The 25,151-nt window shown below is 38.4% G+C and overlaps 1 protein-coding gene across 10 annotated transcripts; it reads right to left on the bottom strand.

Annotated features, from left to right (window-relative positions):
- Positions 1-2,283: 2,283 nt before the first annotated feature.
- Positions 2,284-24,689, bottom strand: ZNF583 (zinc finger protein 583). Of its 10 annotated transcripts, none has more exons than XM_054461849.2 (5): positions 24,234-24,689; positions 21,534-21,631; positions 14,568-14,694; positions 14,213-14,308; positions 2,284-5,734 (listed from the first exon to the last, which is right to left on the bottom strand). In XM_054461849.2, the coding sequence occupies exons 2-5, from the start codon at positions 21,540-21,542 to the stop codon at positions 4,257-4,259; spliced, it is 1,710 nt and encodes a 569-aa protein (XP_054317824.1). In that variant the 5' UTR covers positions 21,543-21,631; positions 24,234-24,689; the 3' UTR covers positions 2,284-4,256. The 10 variants fall into 10 exon arrangements, with proteins under 10 accessions (XP_054317824.1, XP_063514582.1, XP_054317829.1 ...); XM_063658512.1 differs by having other exon boundaries at positions 14,213-14,311; positions 24,234-24,656; XM_054461854.2 differs by having other exon boundaries at positions 24,257-24,617.
- Between the last annotated feature and the right edge of the window lie 462 nt (positions 24,690-25,151).

Below are 25,151 nucleotides of genomic sequence, written 5' to 3'. Positions count from 1 at the left end.
ATATTATCAGCCCATTCTTTTAAACTCTAGCATGGAACTCCTAGTCATTACTTTATTGATAGAAATTTAGGTTGTTTTCAGTGTTTCATATACTAACTGTACCCTACAAAGTGGCTATAGTGAGCATTTTAAAAACTTCACTGCCTCTAAAGTAGCTGTGATGAGAAATCCTGTCTCCACACCACGACCAATATCTGGTATTATACTGTCTCAATTTGAATCTCTCCATCTGTGATTCCAGCACTTTGGGAGGCTGAGGGAAGAGGACCACTTAAGCCCAGGAGTTTGAGACCAGCCTCAGCAACAAAGTGAGACCTCATCTCTACAAAATAAATAAATAATAAATGAGCAAATTTGCATCACTTAATACTAATGAGGTTAAGCAGAGACTTAGATTAGACATCTGTATGTCTTCCATAATTTGGCCATTCTCATCTTTGCACATTTATATACTTGCTTAGTTGTCCTTTACTTATTGACTTATATGTGTTCTTACATGTGTCCGTTATATTATAAATGTGTTTCTTCCTTCCTGTTGCTTATCTTTTAACTTTCTTTAAAAGCACACTAATTTTTGTTGTTGCTGAGACAGAGTTTCACTCTTGTTACCCAAGTCAGAATGCAATGGTGTGATCTCAGCTCACTGCATTCTCCGCTTCCTGGGATCAAGCCATTCACCTGCCTCAGCCTCCCAAGTGGCTGGGTTGACAGGCATGCCCCACCACACCCAGCTAATTTTGTATTTTTAGCACAGACAGGGTCTCACCATGTTGGTCAGGCTGGTCTCTAACTCCTGAGGTCAGGTGATCCACCCGCCTTGACCTCCCAACGTGCTAGGATTACAGGCATGAGCCATGCCTGGCAAAAAGCACACTAATTTTTTTTTTTTTTTTTGAAATGGAGCCCAGGCTGGAGTGCAGTGGCATGATCTTGGCTCACTGCAACCTCTGCCACATGGTTCAAGTGATTCTCCTGCCTCAGCCTCTCAAGTAGCTGGGATCACAGACGCCTGCCACCGCACCCAGCTAATTTTTTGTATTTTTAGTAGAGATGGGGTTTCACCATCTTGGCCAGGCTGGTTTTGAACTCATGACCTCATGATCCACCCGCCTCGGTATCCCAAAGTGCTGGGATTACAGGCATGAGCCACCGCACCCAGCCAAAGCACACTAATTTTTGACACAGTCAATTTTATCAATCTTTTCCTTTATGGTATTTGAATATTTTAGAAAGACATGTCTGATACCAAAGTCATTAACATATCCCACTATATTTTTTCTAATACTTTTGCTTTAGTAATTTACATTTAGATTTTTATTCAGTTAGAACTTATACTTGTTAATGGTGTGAAATAAGGATCCCATTCAATTTACTTATACAAGAGAGGGGAGACTGAGGAGGCTTTTGACAAGGGCTACTGACATGAGTTTCACATACAAAGGCTTTAACAGGCTTTTCATCATGTCTTCTTAGAAGCCACAGCCTGTACATAAGCCAACTCCAAGCCTGAACTTCTCTAGGGATCCTTTGGGAAGACTAGATCCCATTTTTAAAACCCTTCAGTCATTCACATATAACATGCAGAATCTTCTGCTACAATTCATGAATGAACACTCTTCCCTGTTTTACCTTTTACAAAATTATTTCATCCACTCAAAAGCCTCACCTTTTTTTTTTTTAAGTATCATTTACATTGTTCTATGTGTATAATAGAATCTGGAGGGAAAGACATTGTGTGCCGAGTTTTTGAACTTCAAAATAAAATTCTACTTTTCCCAATTAAAATTCTGAAGTTGACAAATTGCCTACCAGAGTTTATACAAACTCATGCTCTTTTAAATTAGTGCATAGTATCTCTTTTCGTATGCTTTCAATGCAGTTTTATTAATCTGATATTGAAAAAAATAGTATTTCATTGGCCTAAACTGTATTTCTTCTGATCCTTGGGAGATTTAGTACTTACCATATATTTATTGGTCACCTGTTGCCTCTTCATATCCTTTGACTATGAGCTGGAGAAAAGCTTCATTTCCTAAGGGATTTTTATGAGCAATTTTATGTTAAGGATATGAATTCCACCGTTTATATGTGCTGCAATAATTTTCTCCCATTCTTAGGTTTAAAAAATATTGTATCTTTTACTATCTTTGATTATATAAAAGCTTTATAACGTTCTTATACAGCCAAATCTATGACTTGTTGACAGGAGGTGGGGAGGCTTCTGAATCTCATATGATGTTTAGCAAGGCCATTCTCATTCCATGATTAGAGTGTGTCACAGAGTCCTCTAATACTGTTTATTCCACATTTAGATAAACCACTTGAAAGTAACTTTCACATATGGAAAGAATGAATTGTTGTATAGAGCAGGATAAATTTTTCCAAAACTGTTAAACCACTGATGGTATAGGTCACTTTGTTATAATTTTCTTTATATGTGTAACAGCATGAATATGTATGTTCACACATACATGTTAAAACCTTACAAAATTTATTAGACTTTTGTTAGGCAGAATCTGTAAATTAATTCATGGGCTACTGACATCAGTATGATAGTGAATCTGTCTTACCATATAAAGGATAAAATATTTATTTATCTTTTTCATCCTCCATTAAACTTTCGTCATTCTGTTTGTATCTATAGTCGTATGTGAATTCATCACTGCATTTATTATATGCCAAAAGACTTCTGGGGTCAGGAAGTAATATTAAGAAGTCAGATGTAAAGGATCAGTGGTTTGAATGTTGGAGAAAGGGAAAACACATGGTCTGCTGAAGGTATTCCTATGTATTTTAAACTTGATGCATACAGAATCAAACATGTTTGTAGGCCAGTTTATGAGAACTGACCTATAGTTTTGGTTTCTTTTCTTCACTAGTTTTGAAATTTTAGTAATTTAACAACCTTTATTATTTTAAATGACATAGGTTTGATATAATTCATTCACCCAGATTTAGAACAGGGGTTCAAGCTTATACTTTATTTTCTACTCATCATTGGTTACTTTTCCAAGATTTCTTTTTAATTTCGATTTTGCCTTTGTTTACATGTAAATGATGAATACATCTCAGTAAACTGTCTTATTAAAAATGATTTTTTAGGCCAGGCACGGTAGCTCACGCATGTAATCTCAGCACTTTGGGAGGCCAAGGCAGGCGGATCACCTGACATCAGGAGTTAAGAGAAAAGCCTGGCTGACATGTCAAAACCCTCTCTCTATTAAAAATACAAAAATTAGCTGGGCGTGGTGGTGCAGGCCTGTAATCCCAGCTACTCAGGAAGCTGAGGCAGGAGAATCACTTGAACACAGGAGGCAGAGGTTGCAGTGAGCCAAGATTGCACCACTGCACTCAAGCCTGAGCAACAGAGCAAGACTCCATCTCAAAAAAAAAAAAAAAAAAAAAAAGACTTTTGAAATAAGACATTAGTGTCTTAGAACTGTTAAATATCCAGTGAATGCTGATACAAGCCACCATCTTACCCTATATCATGGACTCTAATGTAAATCCTACTGTTAGATACCCTCCTCACCTACTTTTAGAAAAATGCCTATCATTCCTAATTAAAAAAAACTTCACAATCTCTCAGTCCTGAGCTGCTGCATCTCTTTTTATTTCTGAGATAATCATGGCTGAGATGATTGGCTTTCTATGTATAGTATGGTTATCTTTTTACTTTACATTAATGTTTGAGTAATTACTTTATGCTAGGCACGCTGCTGAGCAATTTACATGCATTATTTCATTCTTCTATTAACTTTTGAGGTAGAACCATTATTATTCCCACACTATAAATAAGACTGAAGCTTACAAAGCACAAAATGCTGCCCCCAAATTAGAGGGCAGAAAATGGAAGTGCAAAAATTGGAACCCAGGTCTTTTTGATCCTGGAATATGTATCTTAATCCTGGGTAAGTATTCAGAGAATGAGATGGATAGTGACACAAGATACGAACTTTGGAAGGTAGCCTGGAACAAGGTGTTAGAGGCTAGGTGTTTAGGCTATTTTGAAGAATGTGTGCTTTAACTTAAAAACCATGGGATGCCACTGAGGAATTTTAATGAGGGAGAAATGAGATTAAACATATTTTTTAAAATACAAATTTGGTTGCAGTGTAGACATCTGACAGAGACAATGGTGAATACAAGGAGGCCAATTAGAAAGCTACTCGAGTATCCCATGTCAAATATATTAATGTGCATTGGACAAGGACGATGGAATGGAAATGGATTCAAGAGTTGGATTCTAGACATATTCAGGAGATGAAACCTACAGGTCTTGGCAACTGATTTGATGTGGAGGGTGAGGGAGAGGAAAGAGTCAAGAATGACTCCATAGTATGAATTCTCTCATGATGAGCAAGATGTGCACGCTGCCTGAAAGATTTCCTGCAATCTTTACATTCATAGGGTCTCTCTCCAGTATGAATTCTCTGATGTAGAGTAAGAGATCCACTATAGCTAAAGGCTTTCCCACAAACATTACATTCATAAGGTTTCTCTCCAGTATGAATTCTCTGATGTTGAGCAAGGCCTGCATTCTGGCTAAATGTTTTCCTACATTCCTTACACATATAGGGTTTTTCTCCAGTATGACTTCTCTGATGTTGTGCAAGTGATGAACTATTGCTAAAGGCCTTCCCACATTCAATACATTCATAGGGTTTCTCTCCAGTATGAACCCTCTGATGTTGATCAAGGTATGCAATTTGGCTGAAGGCTTTCCTACATACTTTACATTCATAAGGTTTTTCTCCAGTATGAACTCTCTGATGTTGAGCAAGGTGTGCATACTGGCTGAAGGCTTTCCTACATTCCTTACATTCGTAGGGTCTCTCTCCAGTATGAATTCTCTGATGTACAATTAGGTATCCACGATGGCTAAAGGCTTTCCCACACACATTACACACATAAGGTTTCTCTCCTGTATGAATTCTCTGATGCTGAGCAAGAAATGAACCATTACTAAAGGCCTTTCCACATTCAATACATTCGAAAGGTCTCTCTCCAGTATGAACTCTCTGATGCTGAGTCAGGTGTGCAATCTGGCTGAAGGCTTTTTTACATTCTTTACACTGATAAGGTTTCTCTCCAGTATGAACTCTCTGATGCTGGGCCAGGTGTGCATTCTGGCTGAAGGCTTTCCTACATTCTTTACATTCATAGGGTTTCTCCCCAGTATGTATTCTCTTATGTTGTGCCAAGTTTGCACTCTGGCTGAACGTTTTCCCACATTCAACACATGCATAGGGTTTCTCCCCAGTATGAATTCTCTGATGAAGAGTAAGGGATGAGCTCTGGTTGAAGACTTTCTCACAATCATTACATTTCAAAAGTTTCTTTTCTACATAGATTTTCCTATGTTTCATTTCAACAGATTTTTTTCGGTAACTTTTCTTTTGTGGTTCATGCTTATGTGCTTTTTCTTTGGTGGGAAAACTCTGTCGTATATCAAAGATTGTATCCTGGTGGAATGTTTGCCAAGATTTGTTATATTCTTTATTTTGAACTTCTGGAAGGATTTCTTTATGAGTGATGATTAATTGACTAAGATGTACCTCTTGACTTCCCAGCTGGTTCTTATACCAGTCCTCACTTTGACAGTCTTCTCTCAAACTGGGATAGTCAAGGCTATAACTAAGATGTCTTGCTCCCACTGTCACAACTTTGGATGATTCTTCATATGTCTCTTGCTTTGATGAAAATTCACTGTTTTTAAATACATACTCCCAATCTAAAAGATATCAAGAAACAAATGTCTTTTGTATTTAATTCACTAGAAGAAACTTCTAGAACAAAAACATGTGAATAAAATACATACCAAGTTAAAGGATTTAAAAGCTTATAATGAATTCTAAAATAATGACATTATAAATAATAAGAACTTAAGAGAGTTGATTAAGGAAATAATCATTGACAACCAGTAAGGTAAATATAAGAACAAAACAATGAAGGTGGTATTCTAAAAATCATAATCATCTTTTTATATCTAAGTTAATAACAGACTTCAAACACCTTTCCTCTTTGTCATAGGTTATCCTGCATTCAAGCTCAGTTATCTTTAATAAGCCAGTTTTATGATGTTAATATGATTAAAAACTCCATTGGAATCCCAGGCCTAAAAACACTAGGCAGTATTAATATCCTTATTAGGATTCATGTAAAACTTTATGGTTGTTCATATTGTTCATAAAACTCTATGGGTAAACATCTGTAGTTAGAAAAAAGTCTTCCGAAAATCATTTTCTATGTAACAAATTCCAACCATATGTAAACTTTCAGCTGATCCCTGCAGCTAAGATGCCTTCATGTAAGAGTAGTTTTGTATCAAACTGCTTGGTCTTACTAACCTAGCACAGAACTTAGTCTGCCTTCCCCTGTCCAGTTCCAAATCAGATCACTTCATTTTTCTGCTTAAAATTTTCCTGTAGTTTCTTACTACATTTAGAATAAAGTGAAAATTCCTACCCTGGTTTATGAAACTCTACATGACCTGGTGTTCTCTGATCTTATCTTCTACTACTCTCTTGCTTGCTTACTCCACTTCAGTCATACGGGAATTCACTTTATTTCCACTTTAGGAACACCAGACTTGCGTTTCTCTGCCTGAAAAGCACTTTCCACAGATATCTGCTTGATCCCTTCTCTCATTGCACTTCTTCACTTAAGGTTCTGTTCACATATTACCTCTTCAGCATGGCCTTTGCCGAACATCCAATATGAAGTATTCCACACTCTTATGTTTCTCTTTCCTCCTGCTTTGCACTTCATAGCACTTAACTTATTTAATATCATATTACATGTTAACTTACTCTCTGTTCTTATTAGAATGTAAACATTCATGTGCAGGAACTTTTTTTCTCACCCTTGAACACCCATTGCCTAAAATAGCCTGGACAGATAGAAGGTGCTTAGTATCTTTGGAATAAATACTGAATCAATAATACATAAAACACCACACTAATTCATCCTCTTATTAGAATGACATGCTTGCATGAATGGGGTAAATGTCTGAAACCAAATGGAATATTACCACTAAACTTAAATATTATAGTGGATGATATTTGGAAGGAAAATAATCTGAAGGCAACATACTTAAATTGAGGCTGCTAATTCTGCTGTGCTACCTCAGTGCCCTTCCAAATTCCACTTTCCTCTCTAAACAGTTGCAAATCACACCCATGAATGCCCTATAGAAAGTCAACATGAAGATTAAATTCTGAAGACTCATGGGTCAAAAAAGAAATATGAAATGACTGCCAAGGAGCAATGATCTAATTAAACCCAGAATTAAGTTGATAAAACTATAATAAGGAAGTAAAAACATAGGTATAGTCACTGATGAATACTAATTCTCATTAGACTGAAAAGTTAAGGATGGATACTATAATCGTTACAGGCATGATTCTTACATTTTAGAGTGCATCAGAATTAGATAAAACTTGCTAAACTACAGATTGCTATACCCCACACACAGAGTTTTTGATTGAGTTAGTGGAGGCTGAGGGCTGAGAATCTTCGTTTCTAATAAATTCACAGGTGGTGGTGCTGCTGGTCTCAAGATGACATTTTGAGCATCATTGCACTATAGCACCCACTGGAAGCATAATATAAAAAGGTACAACAAGCCAGCAGATAAAATGGAATTATAAAAAATATTCCAACATCCCAAAAGAAGATAGAGATGAGCAAATATTTTTTAATGAGAAATATTAAAGAGAAAACAATAGTAGACTCAACTCAAATTATATAAATAATTAAATATTAATGAACTCCTTATTCAGTTAAAAGGCAGAACTTATAGGAATCAACAAAATGAAAGACACAATTATATGCTGTTCATAGAAACCTCACATTACATATAAGAATACATTAATAATACAGATAAAGAAAGATGTAACATGCAAACAGTAAGCATAAGGCTAGACTGACTATATTCATGTCAGATAAAATAGACTTTAAAACTGAGTATTACCAAAGATAGAGACATACAGTAATAAAAGGATCAATTCATCAGAAGGAAATAATCTTTTATGTGTGTGCACCTAATATAAAGCCTCAAAATACATAAAACAAAAATTGAAAGTGTAAGAAATAGGTAATCCTATAGTCATAATAGGCAACTAACACATGCTTTGCTCAGAAACTGACAAAACTAGGAAAAAATAGTAACAAAGAGGATCTCAACAGGGTTAACTACTTTGATCTAATTTATATTTACACAATACTACACCCAACACTTGTACAACATGTACTCGAGTGCACACAATGTGTTCAGTAAATAAGATAGACTATATTCTGGGGCATAAACCAAGTCTCCATAAATCCCAAAGTACTGAAACCAAGATGAGTATGCTCTCTAACCTCAACAGAGGTTAGAGGTTATTGATTTTTAAATCAGTAATACCTAGTCAACTCCAAACATCTGAGAACTAAACACATTTCTATATAAATCATGGGTCAGAGTATACAAGAGAAATTAGAAAATATCTTGGCTGATAATGACAGTACAACATATCAAAATCTGTGGGATACAGCTAAAATGGTACTTAAAGGAAAAATCTACAGTTTTCAAATGCTTATATTAGAAAACAACTAAAAGTCTAAAAAATCAATAATCTAAGATGTCACCTCAAGAAGTGAGGAAAAGACCAAAGTAAACTTAAGGAAAGTAGAAGAAAAAGTTAAGAAAGAAAATTAACAATATGGAAAAACAACAACAGAGGAAATAAAACAAAAGTAGGTTCTTTTAAAACATCAGTTATCAAGAAAAAAAGAAGATATCAGTAACACCAGAGGAGTTATCATTACATAGCCTACAGCTGTTTTTAAAAAATGTTAATAAGTTGAAAAACTCAGATGAAACACAGAAATCTCTTGAAAGACACAGCCTACCAAAGCTGATTCAACAAAAATCAGATAACTTGATTAACCCTATATCCATTAAAGCTGTTATGTAAAAAATACTTCAGGCCCAGATGTCTTCATTGGTGAATTCTATCAAATATTTAAAGAAGAAATAATACCATTTTATCCAAACTGTCAGAAAATAGAGAAAGATAAACACTTTCCAACTTGTTTTCATAAGGCTAGTATTATCTTGATACCAAAACCAGATAAAAAAATTATAAGAAAGTAAACCTGCAGGCTGGGTGCGGTGGCTCACGCCTGTAATCCCAGCACTTTGGGAGGCCGAGGCGGGCAGATCACGAGGACAAGAATCGAGACCATCCTGGCCAACGTGATGAAACCCCATCTCTACTAAAAATACAAAAATTGGCTGGGCATGGTGGCGCATGCCTGTAGTCCCAGCTACTTGGGAGGCTGAGGCAGGAGAATCGCTTGAACCCGGGAGGTGGAGGTTGCAGTGAGCCGAGATTGAGCCCACTGCACTCCAGCCTGATGACAGAGCAAGACTCCATCTCAAAAAAAAAAAAAAAAAAAAAGAAAGTAAATCTGCAGACCAATGTAGCACATGTGCATAAGGCAAAATCTTTAATAAAACTGTGCAAATCAAATCCAGGAAAATATGAACAGCATCATCTTGACCAAGTAGAGTTAAACCCAAAAATGCAAGATTGGTTTCACATTTGAAAATCAATCAATGTAATTCACCATATTAAAAGGTTAAAGAAAAAAATCACATGATCATTTCAACAGATGTAGAAATAGTATCTGATCCATTTATTATAAAAATTATCAGCAAACCAGGAATAGAAAGTAACGTTTTCAAACTGATCAAGGACATCTAAGAAAAACTTACAGCTTACACTGACTTAATAGTAAAAGACAGAATACATTTCCCCTTAAGATTGGAACAGCACAAGTACATTTCCTCTTACCCCTTCAATTACACATTATATAGGAGGTCCTAGCCATTGCAATATATCAAGAAAAATAAAGTGTAAGGATCAGAAGGAAAAAAAAACTGTATTTGTAGATAGCATGATTGTCTATCCGAAAAATCCTCACGGACCTACAAAATAACTGTGAGGGCAACTATTAAATGAATCTAGCAAGGTCATAAGATGTAAAGCTAATATAAAAATCAATTTACATTTCTGCCTACTAGTGGCAAACTATTAGAAAACTGAATTGTTAAAAAATTCTATTTATTATAGCACTCAAAAAACTATTAAAGACTTAGGAAAAAAAATTTAACAGAGTACCACTACACTGGATACTGCAAAATATTCTTAAGATAAATTTTATTATTTTTCCTTTTTCTTTTTCAGACAGAGTCTTGCTATGTTGTCCAGGCTAGTCTCCAAGTCCTGGACTCAAGCAATCCTTCCAACTCAGCCTCCCAAGTAGCTGAGATTACCAGTGCACACCATCACATCCAACTTCAAGACATTTTTAAAGACTAATAAATGGCTTAATAAACCATACTTATATTAGAAGACTCAATGTTAAGAGGTCAGTTTTTTTCAACTGATGTACAAAGTCAATGTAATCCCAACAAAAATCTAAGTTTTTTGAGCACAAATTCTCAACTTCATTCTAAAATTTATATGAAATGCAAATGATCTAAAACAGTCAAGGTAATTTTACAAATTGCACTATCTAATATCAAAACTTACTACAAAGCTACAGTAATCAAGGCAGTATGGAACTGGTGAGACAATAGACATATAGATCAATGGAACAGAAGACATTCCAGAACTATACCCACACATATGTGGTCAAGTGATGATCAGGAAAAGTAGCAAGGTGATACAATTAGGAAGGGAAAGTCTTTCCTGACAAAGGGTCTTGGGGCAACTGTATATCCATATGGAAAAAAAAATGAACCTCAACCTTTACCTCACACAAGACACATAAATTAGCTCAAAATCATTCACAGAGCTAAATATAAATGCTAAAACTTTAAAACTCCTAGAAAAATATCTTTGTGACCTGGGAGTAGCAAGAATTTCTTAGATATAAGAAGCACCAACCAAGACAAATTAATAAATTGGATTTTACAAAAATTGTAAACTTTGCCTCCAACAGAGGTGGCAGCAGAAAAAAAGGCAAGCAATAATTGGCATACATATAAGCCAATATATATAAATGATAAAGAACTTGTTTTAAGACTGTATACAGAACTCTTACAACTCATAAGATAAACAATCCAATAAAACATGGGAAAAATGTTTGAACAAAGGTTTCATAAAAGTTATATGCATGGCCAGTAAGCATATGAAAAGAGACTCAACGTTATTAGTCATTCCAGAAATGCATATTAAAACCACAATACAACCTTTAGAATGACTAAAATTAAAAATACTACTGACGATACCAAGATTTGGTGAGAATGTGGATTAACTGGAAGTCTCATATAGTGCTAGAAGAATGGTATAATTCCTTCAGAAAACTGACAGTTCCTAACAGAGTTAAACATATACCTATCATATAACTCAGTTCTTCCATCTTAGATATTTACCCCCAAAAAATAAAAATATATGTTCACACAAAGTCCTGTACATGACAGCTGCATAGCAACTTTATTTATAATAGCCCCAAACTGGAAACAACCCAAATGTCCATCACCAGGTGAATGGATAAATGAAATGTTGCATTCATACATGCAACAATATAGATAAATTTCAACATCATTATGCTGAGTGAAATAAGCCAGACCTAACAAAATACATACTGTATGATTCCATTTACTTTAGATGCAAATTAATAAAAATAACAAAGATCAGATTCATGTTTGTTTGGAACTGGGAGTGGAGAGTAGGATAGATGGAAAGAGACACAAGCAATCTTTTGGGGTGATAGAAATACTAAATGTGTCTTGATTGTGGTGACAGTTTCATGGGTATATGCAAGTGTCATCAAACTGTACAATTTATATGTATCCAGTTTACTGTATGTAAATAATTCCTTAATACTGTCTGATCAAATACAATAAAACCAGAAAACTCTCTTTTAAGCAACTCTGGGTGAAAGAAAAAAATTTTTAAGGTAGATTATCTAGTATGAACAGCAGTAACAAAAACACTAAGTATCAGAATCTATAGGAGATAGACAAAGATAAACTTAGAGGAAAATTCATAGTCCTTAATAATCTCATTACTAAATAAAATAATTAAATTAATAGATTAAGCTCTCGTTTCAGCACTATGGAGATCAAAATAAATAAGAAAATTAGAAGGAAAGAATTAGTAAGGAGAAAATATTTTATGAATTAGTACAGAAAAAAACCCACAAAATTGGAAAATACTAGTAATACATAAATCCATAAGCTAGTTCTTTAAAAATAAACTGATTTATGAGTAGAGCGACCTAATAAATGTATTCTTTTTTTTTTTTTTTTTTGAGATGGAGTCTCACTCTGTCTCCCAGGCTAAAGTTCAGTGGTGTGATCTTGGCTCACTGCAACCTCCACCTCCTGAGTTCAAGTGATTCTCTGCCTCAGCCTCCCAAGTAGCTGGGATTACAGGAGCCTGCCACCATACCTGGCTAATTTTTGTACTTTTAGTAGAGGCAGGGTTTCACCATCTTGGCCAGGCTGGTCTTGAACTCCTGACCTCATGATCCACCCACCTCGGCCTCCCAAAGTGCTGGGATTACAGGTGTAAGCCACCACGCCCGACCAATATATTCTTTTAAAAAAATAATAGTTATTCAAAATAAGAAATTAAAATTGGAAACCATTATACATATAAAAGAAAACTAATTGTACATTACTTTGCTCAAATTCATGAAATCTGATAACCTAAATGAAAAGGACAATTATCTAGAAAAATTAAAATGCATAAAATTTAACCAAAGACAGGCTGGGGGCAGTGGCTAACCAAAGACAGGCTGGGGGCAGTGGCTGATGCCTGTAATCCCAGCACTTTGGGCGGCCCAGGCGGGCAGATCATTTGAAGTCACAAGTTCAAGACCAGCCTGGCCAACATGGTGAAACCCAATCTCCACTTAAAATACAGAAAAATTAGCTAGGCGTGGTGGTGCATGCCTGTGATCCTAGCTACTTGGGTGGCAGAGGCAGGAGAATTGCTTGAACCTGGGAGGTAGAGGTTGCAGTGCACCACTGCACTCCAGCCTGGGCAACAGGTCAAGACCTCATCTAAAAATATATATATATTAACCAAAGACAAATTATAGAGATGCCATTTACCATGGAGGATACTGAGAAAGTTATCAAAGATTCACTTCCCCACAAAGGCCTCAGCATCAGGCTTTATCTCTCAAACTCTTAAGATCAGTGATCTCATTCATTCACACTGACATCTCTAAATCAGACTATTTTTCTGAGCTCCCATCTTCTAAATCAGTTGCATGTTGCATTTCTTTGCTTTGAACTCTCCTCATCTTATATATATAACCCTCTTATGTCCACAGCCAAATTTTTCATCTTTCCTCCTATCAACCTGTTCTTCTGATTGTTTCTATTAAGTGTTATCATCTTCTAGTTACCCAGACTTGAAAATAAAATTGGCTTTCTTTTTTCTTTGCTGGTGTATAAGCCTCTGAATAATCCCAAGAATTTAGCAGAATCCTCTTCTCAAAACATAAAGTCAATGAGGCTTGGTAAAAGAATAAATAAATAAATAAATGCATCAATCCTTCAATCTAAAAGGAATGAGTAACTGAGAAAGGAAAAAAAAAACAAAACAAACAAAAAAACTGGCTTTTTTTTTTTTTTTAGACAGGCTCTTGCTTTGTTACCCAAGCCGGAGTGCAGTGGCGCGATCTCAGATCACAGGCTCAGGTGATCCTCCCACCTCAGCCTCCCACATAGATGGGATTACAGGCGCATGCCACCAGGCCTGGCTAATTTTTTGTGTGTGTGTATTTTTAGTTTTGCCATGTTGCTCAGGCTGGTCTCGAACTCCTGGGCTCAAGTGATCCACCCACTTTGGTTTCCCAAAGAGCTGGGATTATAGGCACCTGGATTTTTAAAAAATGAAACCAAGCAACTTTTATAAAACTAAAAGGCAAGGACAGGGAGATGCTGTGACATTTGGATCCAACAATAGGAAAATGGGTTACCAGAGAAGATTACTCTCAGAGAAGACTGTAACTTGTGAGAGAATATAGACAGAGAGAACAAATTGAGGAGCTCATGCTAAAGATGCCTCAATATTTCTTCCCAGGCTTTGAGTCTTTAAGAAAAGCTACCCAGGAAACATCAATTATGAACTGAAATCTTTCAGAATTGCTGAGCTTTTCCTGGCAATGGCTTCTATCTCCCTATTTCTCTCTCACTCACCAGGGCATGGGCCTCTTGTTCCCTCCTTCTTCACCATCCAGGGCTCTTTTCCTTGCTCCAATAATGAGATCACATCTGGCTTAGAAACAGAAACTCCTGCTTACAAAAAACAAAAGGGGAATTAGGCAGGTCTATAAAGAAGATCAAGTTTCTGCATCATCAAGAAGGTGGGAGAATAATGGGAGGGAGCTGAGGAATAAGAATGGGGAAGATGAAGCTGTCAATTCTACAAATTCAACCTGTTTTGGGAAGCACAAGAAAGGGAAATTTAGTGAAGCATGTCAGAGGTTTCCCAAATATTACATTGGAGCTCAGTCCCATGTGCAGATTCTGAATTAAGGGGAGATGTCCTTACCCAATGATACCAAGCTCCTGTAGTTCTCCAACATCACTTTCCTGTACAAATTCCTCTGAGCAGGGTTCAGCCATTCCCATTCCTCTTGAGAGAAACTTACAGCCACATCCCCAAATGTCACCAAATCCTGAAATGACATAAACACATTCTTGCTCAACTAGTGTTCATATCCTCACATGAGCCTGAGTTAAAAAGTTAAATTGTCTATACTTTTAGAGAAAAATATTGCACATAGCAAAACTTTCTGACAGTATCTTAGGTTCTGAGCAACACGTCAGGTAATTGCTAGATGACTTCTTTGTGCTTTGTTTTGATATTCTGTCATGCAAAGTATACAATTTGAGAGATAATCCTACTGGTAGAGAAAGGATTTATCACACACACAAAATTGGAAAACAACAGAACACTGTAAATCAAGTATAAAATATGTTATTCATACTAAATGCCAGAGTGTTTCTCAATATTGGAAAATCAGATACACCGGGGCAGTAAAGAGCTTCAAGGAGGAAACAGGCTGAGTTAAGCTTTATAATGTGTACATGGTTGAATCTGGCATTTTTCCAAACTCAGCACAATGGAATGGTCAATGTTCCAGAGACATCAATAGGGTTGTATAAAAATATATATAAATATGTTTGGTGCTTATAATATTGACTTTCCAAAATTAAATATATAATAGAAACAGTAAACAAAGTTATATACTGACTTGCAAAAATATGGCTTAAATGTATACCATAACAGAGAGCAATCAAGAAGCTGAGTGACAGATCACCTGATGTGTGAAAGTATGCCACTGAATTTGTGCTTGGTGGCAAAGACAACATTTGCCAACCAGCTGTCAAAGTGATGCATCTCATCTCACTGATGACATAAGGTATCTCACTTATTTTTTACATTTCACATTACACATTTCACAATGACAACCTAGGTCTTGTGTGTGTTGAATTTTAAACATTTGTTTTACACAAATTCCTCCCCTGTAGATGGTTTAAATGAATGGCAGGCATATGGTTTAGATGAACAGCAGCTTGATGTCACAAAAGGTATCTGAATCAGGCCAGGTGTGGTGGTGCATGCCTAAAGCCCCAGGTACTCAAGAGGCTGAGGCAGAAGGATTGCCTAGGATGCTTGAGTCCAGCCTGGGCAATACAGTGAGACCCCGTTTCTAAAGACAAACAAATAAAAAGGTATCTGAATCAAAACAAGAAAAAATTTGTCACAGATAAAATGAAGTTGATCTCAAAGACTATGACTTCTAATGTCTTGAGAAGAAGAAGAGTAATATTACAATAAATGTTTGAATCTGTATAATCAGTACTTGATAAGAAGGAATCAAAGAAGTACAATAAAAGTTACTTCAATATGGGACAAATGTCCATTGGAAATAAAAATTTTCCTGAGACTGTGTGTAAGAGGCAACAAATGATTGCCTAACAGCTCTTGATAACCCCACTAAGTTGTAAAGATAGTTGGTAACTTACAATCGTGCTACATGAGACAAAATAATAGTAATTTAAGCACTATTAATTTACTTAAATAGTGAATGTCTCCAAGTCTGATAATAAAATGCATCAAAAAATACCTACAGCTCTCACTAGAGAAACATACACAATCGTGCCTGTTTGATGAGCAAGAGAGTTTTTAAAATGTTACAGTACAGCTCCCAAATAATACTACCGAATGTTGAATTAAGGATCTTTAAGATAACATGGAACAAGACCTAGTTTGCTCCCTAAAAATTAAAAATGGGTATTCTTCCTAACAAGATAAATCAGCTCAAGACTTACCAGGGCTTGTTGTATGGTTAGGCATATGCATCTTGGTTTTGACATGTCACAGAGCAAAGCCTGCTCTTAAGCTGGGCTGACACAGAAACGGCATTCAATGGTACACACCTGAACATACTGATTTCTTAAATACTGAAATATTGCCACACTCAATGATAAACAGCTACTTCACTGAGTGCTGCTAGTGACCACACCAGATTTCTCCATAAGGAATTCAGCAACTGAAGATTAATGCCCAGCATGGCAGCAAACTCCAGGATCCCAGCTAGGATAAGTTCTGCTGTGTGCCTTTGCCTTGTTGGTTGTCAAATATGAACATCACCCCTACTCTTATATGACCCTTTGCAGAGTAATGCTCCTATTGAAGAAATACTCAAATACATCAGTGATTTTATTTAGAAACCTTTTCAATGGAAAAAAAATGAGTCAATGTTAATTGTTACTGCCAAAAAAATGCACAAAAATGTTAAGGAGGTTATCTATAAAGAAAGCAAAAGTATGGCTCCAAGAAATATCAATTACATGCATCAGCTGCTTAAAAAGCTTCCATCTCTGAAACACTTCTTAATACAAGGAAATCTGAGGAAGTGACTTGTTGCTTCAAAGAAGGAAAGGAATGTGAATCAGGTCTAAAAATTAAAATTTGTGCTGGATAGGCCTGGGCACTGCTAATCATCAATTCTACTGTAACTCAAACACTTCAACACAAACTCTTTAAAATTTTGTGGAGGAAAGTGTTCCACACACATCATTTATTCTGCAGACATTAGCGAAGCAGCTTTTGCAACATAAAGTCCTTAAGTGACATTTTTTATCTGCACACATGAACTAATAGATTCTGTGTTTTAACTATCTGACATTTTCCTCTCAGCCAATGAGACCATGAATACCTTGTAAATGTTTTTTATATTTATTTAGATTTAATTTAAAAAACTGCCATCATTAAAGAAACTTAAAATATACTTTCCAGTATTTCTACCCTCAGTGATTTCCCCCCACTCCTTTGTTTTAATTTGATTTTTTGGGAGACAGGATCTTGCTCTGTCGCCCAGGCTGGAGTGCAGTGTCACAATCATGGCTGATTGCAGTCTCAACCTGCCAGGCTTGAATGATCCTCCCAACCTTGGCCTCTCAAGCAGCTGGGACCACAGGCACTCATCACCAGGCGCAGGTAATTTTTTTTTATTTTAGGTACAGATGATGTCTCACTATGTTGCCCAGGCTGGTCTCAAATTCCTGGGCTGAAGCAATCCTCCTGCCTTGGCCTCCCAAAGTGCTAGGATACTGGGATTGTTTACAGGTGTGAGCCACCTCACCCAGCGAATTTTTTCCATTTTTAAGTTAAAGAATTGGAAGTCTTTCACCCCCATGCCTACTCCCGTGTCACCCTACCTCCTAAAAGCAATTATAATTTATAGTTAGTATAATCTGTTCAAATGGTTCCTTATACTTATGTCTATGATTATGTATATAATTTCATTTACCGATAATGTCACTTTTATTGGCTGAGTAATATTATACAGTATAATTATGCCCTATCTTATTTACTAACCCCCATGCTTATTTTCAGTTGGGTAAATCTTAATTTTTGTTGTTGTTGTTTGTGTTTTTGAGATGGAGTCTCGCTCTGTCGCCCAGGCTGGAGAGCAGTGGCACGATCTTGGCTCACTGCAACCTCCACCTCCCATGTTCAAGCAATTATCCTGCCTCAGCTTCCCAAGTAGCTGAGATTACAGGGGCCCACCACCACACCCAGCTAATTTTTGTATTTTTAGTAGAGATGGGGTTTCATCATGTTGGCCAGGCTGGTCTTGAACTCCTGACCTCAGATGATCCACCCACCTCGGCCCCCCAAAGTGCTGGGATTACAGGTGTGAGCCATCACACCCAGCCGGATAAATCTTAATTCTTTACTATGATGTTGCATAGGTCTTGAATTATTTTCTTAAAATCGATTCATAGATGTCGTTCTCTCCATTGAGACCAGGATTTCACAAAATTACTTAACCTCAAAAAAATTTTTAATTACACTATTTTGACCCAGCAACAATACGGTCAAATTGTTTTTTAATTGAAAAAACAATTCAGGGTAGGAGTAAAGTGTTGGCTTGCACTCAAAGACATACTCGAAGAGTTCTTCAGGTAGAAGTAATACAGAAGGAAAATGGAAGCATGAAAACACAAGAAGAAATTAAGAGTTCTAAAGCAGTAACTATAAATAGAGCAATAAGAATATTGTGGAGTTAAATCATCATAGGCATCTTATCCTGTTCAGGAAGTGATAAGGGTACTAATCATAGGAAGAAGACTACAGAAGAAAGAAGGATTACTACATATGAGTAATGGATGAATATTATCTTAGAAAAGCCACTAAAAGAACAATAAAAATTATGTACAATTACTAAAATAATAAGGAAAAATACCTGACTTAACCAAAAAAAAGCAAAAAAGGAGAAACAAAGGAAAAAAGAACAGATGGGATAAATGGAAAACAAACAGAAATACAGTAGCTTTAAACACATATCTATAAGTATTAAATCTGTAATAAACACTAAAAGATTAAGATTATCAGCCTAGCTTTTTTAAAACTAGCCAATTATATGCTGCTTACAAGAGGTATACTTTAAATATAATCTTTGAAGGCAGAGGTTCTCAAAAACCATGCATTAAAATCATCCTGGATACCTGTAACCCAGCTACTTGGCTACTTGGGAGGCTGAGGCAGGAAGACAGCTGGAGGCCAGAAGTTCAAAACCAGCCTGGGCAACATAGTGAGACCCCATCTCAAAAAAAATAATCATCATCCTGGGAAACCCAATAAAAATGTGTTTTCTTAGGCGCCACCAAGAGACCATGATTCAGGAGGTCTGGGGTGGGGTCCTGGAAAGAGCATTTGGGCTAATGGGTTCCATCTATTCTATACATCATACTTTCAGCTTTTTCTTTCTTCTGTTACCAAATCAGTAGCAGGAAAGAAGAGGTGGCTAGCTCTAGCTATCCTGGTCTCACTCACAGATAAGGAATTCATCGGAATGCCTATTACCAACCAGGCACAATTCTAAGAGTCAGGAATACAAAGGTGAACAAAACAAAGTTCCTCCTCTTAATATCCTAACAAAGGAGAAAAACATTAAACATAAGGTCATACATGTCAGGTAGTGACATGTGTGACAAAAAACAAAAGAAGGTAAAGGGGGATTAAGAGTGATAGGGTGTTTATTGTAGATAATATGGTCAAGGTAAGTCTAAATGAAGAGGTAAGGTTTGAACAACAATCTGAATGAAATGGGAGAGCAAGCTATGTCAACATGTAGGGGGACGGGGGAGCAAATGCAAAAGTCCAGAGACAAGAAAAAGCACAGTAAGTCTGAGGGACAGCAAATTCACAACTGTGATTAAAATGAAGAGAGGTAAATACTTGTAGAAAATGAGGTCTAGGAAAGCCAGGACCTGAAGCACAAAGGGCCTTATAGGCCATGGTTAGGACACTAGATTTCATTCCAAGTAAGATAGGAAGGCAATGAAGGTTCTGGGCATGGAAGTGAAATAATGAGCCCCTTCACAGTCTCACTACAGTGTCCCTCATCATTTTCTACCACCCTCTTCATATCATCACTCATCATCATCGACATTACTGACCCTCAATTTTTATTACAACTTCTTACATCTGACTCAGTCACTAACTGGTTACGTGGACATGTCACTTTCTTCCCCTGGCCTCTTTTTCTTCATCTGTAGAATGAGAAACTTGGACAAGATCACCCATAATTATCTTCCTGGCTTTACTGTTTTATAAGCCTAAGACTGTGCTGTCTAATACAGTAGCTACTAGCTACATATGGCTAAATTTAAATCCATTAACATTAAAAATTCAGTTTCTCAGTCATGCTAGCATATACAAGTCTTTGTAGCCACATCTGGCTAGTGGCTACTATGTTAAACACTGCAGATATAGAACATTTCTATTGTCAATCATCACAGAAAGTTCTATTGGACAGTGCTGTACTAGTTGATTTCTACATCTGCCTCACCTTACTCTTTCTCCATTTTCCATATTTTAACCTAGAGGGGGGTGTGTGTGTGTGTGTGTGTGTGTGTGTGTGTGTGTACGTATATATATATATATATATATTTAACCTATATAATGTATTTAACCTCTATGTATTTTTCTCTAAGTGCAGAGAATTTTTTTTTACTAAATGAATAATCCATCCCTTTCCCACTGATTTAAAATAATATCAGCATATCATATAATAAACTAGTGTACATTAAATTCTATGAAGACAAAGACAGGGCCTATTTATCACAGCACTTAGCACAAGGCCTTTAATAACCATATGTTCAGTGAATGAAGATTTCCATTCTTATGGAATTCTTATACTTGGATTTGTTTCTTAACATATATGTTTCTTCTGGCTCCATTCCACACTATCAACTGTTTTCATTATTATAGACATATACAGCTTTTATTTTAATGCAGATTCAAGTGCTCTCCCATTAGTCTTTTTCAAAACAAAGTTCTGCTATTTTTTACATATTAATTCCACTAATCTTAACTGGATGACCTAGAATAACATAGCTGTGGACACTCAGAATGTCCCTAAAATGGTACCTCATTATTCCCTAGAATACTGTTCTTCAAAGCCCATGGAGTGCCTGGAAAAATCCCTGCCCTAGCTGACCCACACTTTAATATTCAAGACTCAACACATGTCACTCCTCAAAATCACTTTGAGCAACAGACTTTGCCCTGTTCTGTGACTAAGACCACCTGATAACCCTCCTGTCTTGCCTTCTTTTCAAACCTAGGTCTACGGAAAAGCTTTATTTATGCTAGTGGTTACATCTGAACATACACCTCAGTCTCAATGAATCAACTTACTACAATGAAGGTTTACATATGCCAATGAGTGTATTTTTGCATCTTGAGAGCTTCTAACAGACACTAAACCCAGAGGAGGTGCTGAACTATTTCTTGAGTTAAGATAAAAATGCTGGCTGTGGAAAAAAAGATAACTAGGCTTTTGGAGACTTTTACTGGAAAGCAAGATATGAGGAACGAGTCACTGGATGAATGGAACCTTGTTAGGTTGCAGAATTTTGGAAGAAAAACAAAATGTTCGTATAACCTAAAAAATAAGATGGCATTTTAGGGAAGAGAGAAGAAATGCTTCCTTACCTTGGACATGGCTTTAAGGATTCCAGAATTTGACAGTTCTTCTGTCCTACTCCTTCAGCTCCTCTCTGGGAGAGGGACAGTATCCTGAGAAAGTCGAGCTGGAGAAGGAAAAGAAACCATAAAATTCCAGCTGCCCTGCAGCTCTCAGTATCATCAGCCTAGAAACCTTTCCTTCTCTTTCTCCTTCTTTCCCCAACCTCAGGAGTAAATTAGAGGTATCACTGAGCAAGTCATTTATATCTAAATTTACAATTCTTTTTCCCACATGCTTTGGATCTTAAGAATACAACATACAGGCCAGGCGCAGTGGCTCACGCCTGTAATCCCAGCACTTTGGGAGGCCGAGGCGGGCGAATCACGAGGTCAGGAGATCGAGACTATCACGGCTAACACGGGGAAACCCCCTCTCTACTAAAAAATATACAAAATTAGCCAGGTGTGGTGGCGGGCGCCTGTAGTCCCAGCTACTGGGGAGGCTGAGGCAGGAGAATGGCATGAACCCAGGAGGCGGAGCTTGCAGTGAGCCAAGATCGCACCACCACACTCCAGCCTGGGCCACAGAGTGAGACTTTGTCTCAAAAAAAAAAAAAAAAAAAGAATACAAAATACATGTTCTGTGCTTAAGTTACCTCCCCATTTATAATTTAAAACAAAAACAGCAATTACAGAATGGCATTACCAAGCAAGGATTTCCCCCTCTATCACACATGAAGGCTCTTCATCGGAGTAATTATTCAAGGCATCATAGTAATAAGTAATTAAGCCAAACTGGAAACCAGGTCTAACTTTTAATTCTTTCCACCCGATCATGATGTTGAAAGGAAATATGTCCCCACCCTTTCTGCAAGGATGAGAGATGAAGCTACAAAGTGAAATTTCTGAGAGAAAGCATCTCCATACACAGAGTGAGTATCAGATGGTCCATGTGGTGTGGTGGACACTCGATCAAAGAGTCAAGACGGCCTACTTCAGGTCCTGGCTTATGACGACCCACAACTGAAAACTAATCTCTTGACTTTTCTGGGCAATCTCCTCAGAGAGAAAGAAGGAGAGAGGGAGGGAGGGGCAGGCTATGCATGAACAGTCATCCAAACCCCCTATCATGAATTCTTGTCCACAGACCTCACTGCCTTGAAGAATAAAGCCATTACCTAAGAAGTGGCATAACTTAGTGGTAAGAACTACTAGGCTTAAGGATCAGAACACCTGGTCTCAAACAGCCAAACCACCACATGCTACCTATACAACCTCTGGCAAGTTAGGTAACCACTGCAAACCTGTTTCTCTATCAGTGAAATGGTAACTATTCCCTATCAATTGTTGGGAGGATTCTGAAATGATCTACATAAAGCATTGAGCACAGTGCTTGGTATATCCTTTCTTAAATAAATTTTCATCTTTCTGACATTTATTTTCATAAACAGCACATGGTAGGTCTCCCATTCCTTTTTCCTTTTAAATTCCTCACATGCCCCCAGAGACTGAGAGGGATGGAAAAACTACTGTGCCAGAGGACAAGCAGCCAGCGTGGTCAGCTTTTCAGGCTTAAGGCTGAGGCTCCTGTCTGTCTCTCCCTTTCCAGCTCTCGTCCCCTCTCCCTTTCTCCATCTTTTCCCCTTTATCCCAATCTCTCTGTCTCTCCATCAGAACAGCAGTCTCCCAAACCCCAGAGCACACCAGCATCTCCAAGCACCCACACAGCTTCCTGCCCACACAAATCACAGACAACAAACCACACAGTTTCTCATTCTGGCACCTCCCCTGGCAACCTATGGACATGCCCCCACATTGTAGCCCACCCTGCTCTCACAATGGGTCATATAAGGCCATTTTGACTCACACTGTCACACTCACTGTCGGGATGACATACAGTGCTAAGTCACACCATCTCCCTCAGTCTCACGTAATCACACACACTGTCATGCACAGTCTCAAACACTGTCACATACAATCTTAGTCCAACAACAAAAACTCTGTTCACATACAGTTTCACATACAGTGACACAGTCTCACACACTGTCACACAAATTCTGTCGCAGTTTCACGTGGTCCCACATCAACAGCCACACACCGTACACAACCACACATAGCCTCACACACGGTGACATGGTCTCACATACTGTCACAGTCTCACCTAATCCTACACACACGGTCAAGCTCTATTCACAAAGTCACACACACTGTCACACAGTCTTACATTATCCCACACACACAGGTCACACACACAGTGACATGGTCTTACACACTGTTCACACGTGGTCTACACATAATGACAGTTTAACACTGTCACACATTCCCAGTCTCACACATAGTGATGTGGTCTTAAACACATACAGTGTCACACAGTCCCACACGGTCCCATATACTGTCAAAGGCTCCCGCACACACAGGGGCAACGGTCTCATACTGTCACACACATTCTCACACCCAGTCTCATATTGTCACACACAGTCCCACATTTGTCCCACATGGTCTCACACTGACACACATATTCACACACGGTCTCACATTCTCACACTGTCACACACGGTCTCAAATTCTCACACAGTCACACATGGACTCACACACGGTTCCACACTGTCAAACACATTGTCACACACGGTTCCTTAATGTCTCACACATTCTCACACACTGTCACACACGGTCCCACACATGGTGGCATGGCCGCTCCCGGCGTCAGCTCCATCCCGCGCTCCTCACCGCCTCCTCCCTCCGGTGGGCACCTCCTTCTCTGCGGTCCTTGGAGGCCGGGGCTGGGCCAGGGCCCGGGCCAGGGCTCGATCCTGGCCGCCAGCCGCGCTCACAAAGGCGCCGCAGCCGTAGGGCAGGCCGCAGGGGCCGCTGGGAAATGGAGTCCGGGGCCGGCACGGCGCAGAGGATGCTGGGATGTTGGCCGAGGGTCCCGGGCGGCCGCAGGTCCCGCCTCTCAGTTGCCGTTAGTTTCTGCTGCGCCCCCTTCCCTAGTAAGCCCACCTCCGCTGGCCTTCAGAACCCCACCCGGACCAGCTAAGCCCTCTCAGGCCGTTCGACTGTCCGCTCCCCCACCCGTTCGACCCGAGGCCTGTGAGGACCCGCTCTGACTGCGCAGGCGCAGCTGGCTCAGGTCCCCAAAGGCTGCCAGACCGGGGTGCTAGCGCGGTGAGGCGCACGCGCAGTGGCCGCGTCCGCGCTCGAGCGCTCCGGGTGGGGCTGTGAGCCCATCGCTGAGAAAAGGGAGCTGGAGGACCAGTGTGGAGCCTGAGCCAGCTGGAAAGGGGCCCGGTAGGACGTACGTGTGATTAAGCGCTCTGGCGGCCCGGGCTTTCTCTTTCCCTTTCTGTTTCTTCTCTCTCCGCCTTGCCCTGTCTTTCATTCGCCATTTATTGAGCGCCTGCTGTGTCGGGCACTGTCGTGGGCCCTGGGCACACAGCAGTGAACAAGCAGACAAAATCCCCACCTCATGGAGCAGCATTCTAATGCGGGAGGAATTCAATAGGAAAAAATTAATAATAAAGGACACTGATGCATATTGGGAAGTAATGCGTATTATCAAGAAAAGCGAAAGAGTATTAAGATCATTCTTTCAGTTCTTCGTTCTTTCAGTTATGCCCTCTGAATCAGTGGAAAAAACACAAGGTG

Source organism: Pongo pygmaeus, chromosome 20 (genome assembly GCF_028885625.2).
Source record: "Pongo pygmaeus isolate AG05252 chromosome 20, NHGRI_mPonPyg2-v2.0_pri, whole genome shotgun sequence".
NCBI lineage: Eukaryota > Metazoa > Chordata > Mammalia > Primates > Hominidae > Pongo > Pongo pygmaeus.
The sequence above is the reverse complement of the archived record's forward strand: the minus strand, read 5'-3'. Positions and strand labels throughout refer to the sequence as shown.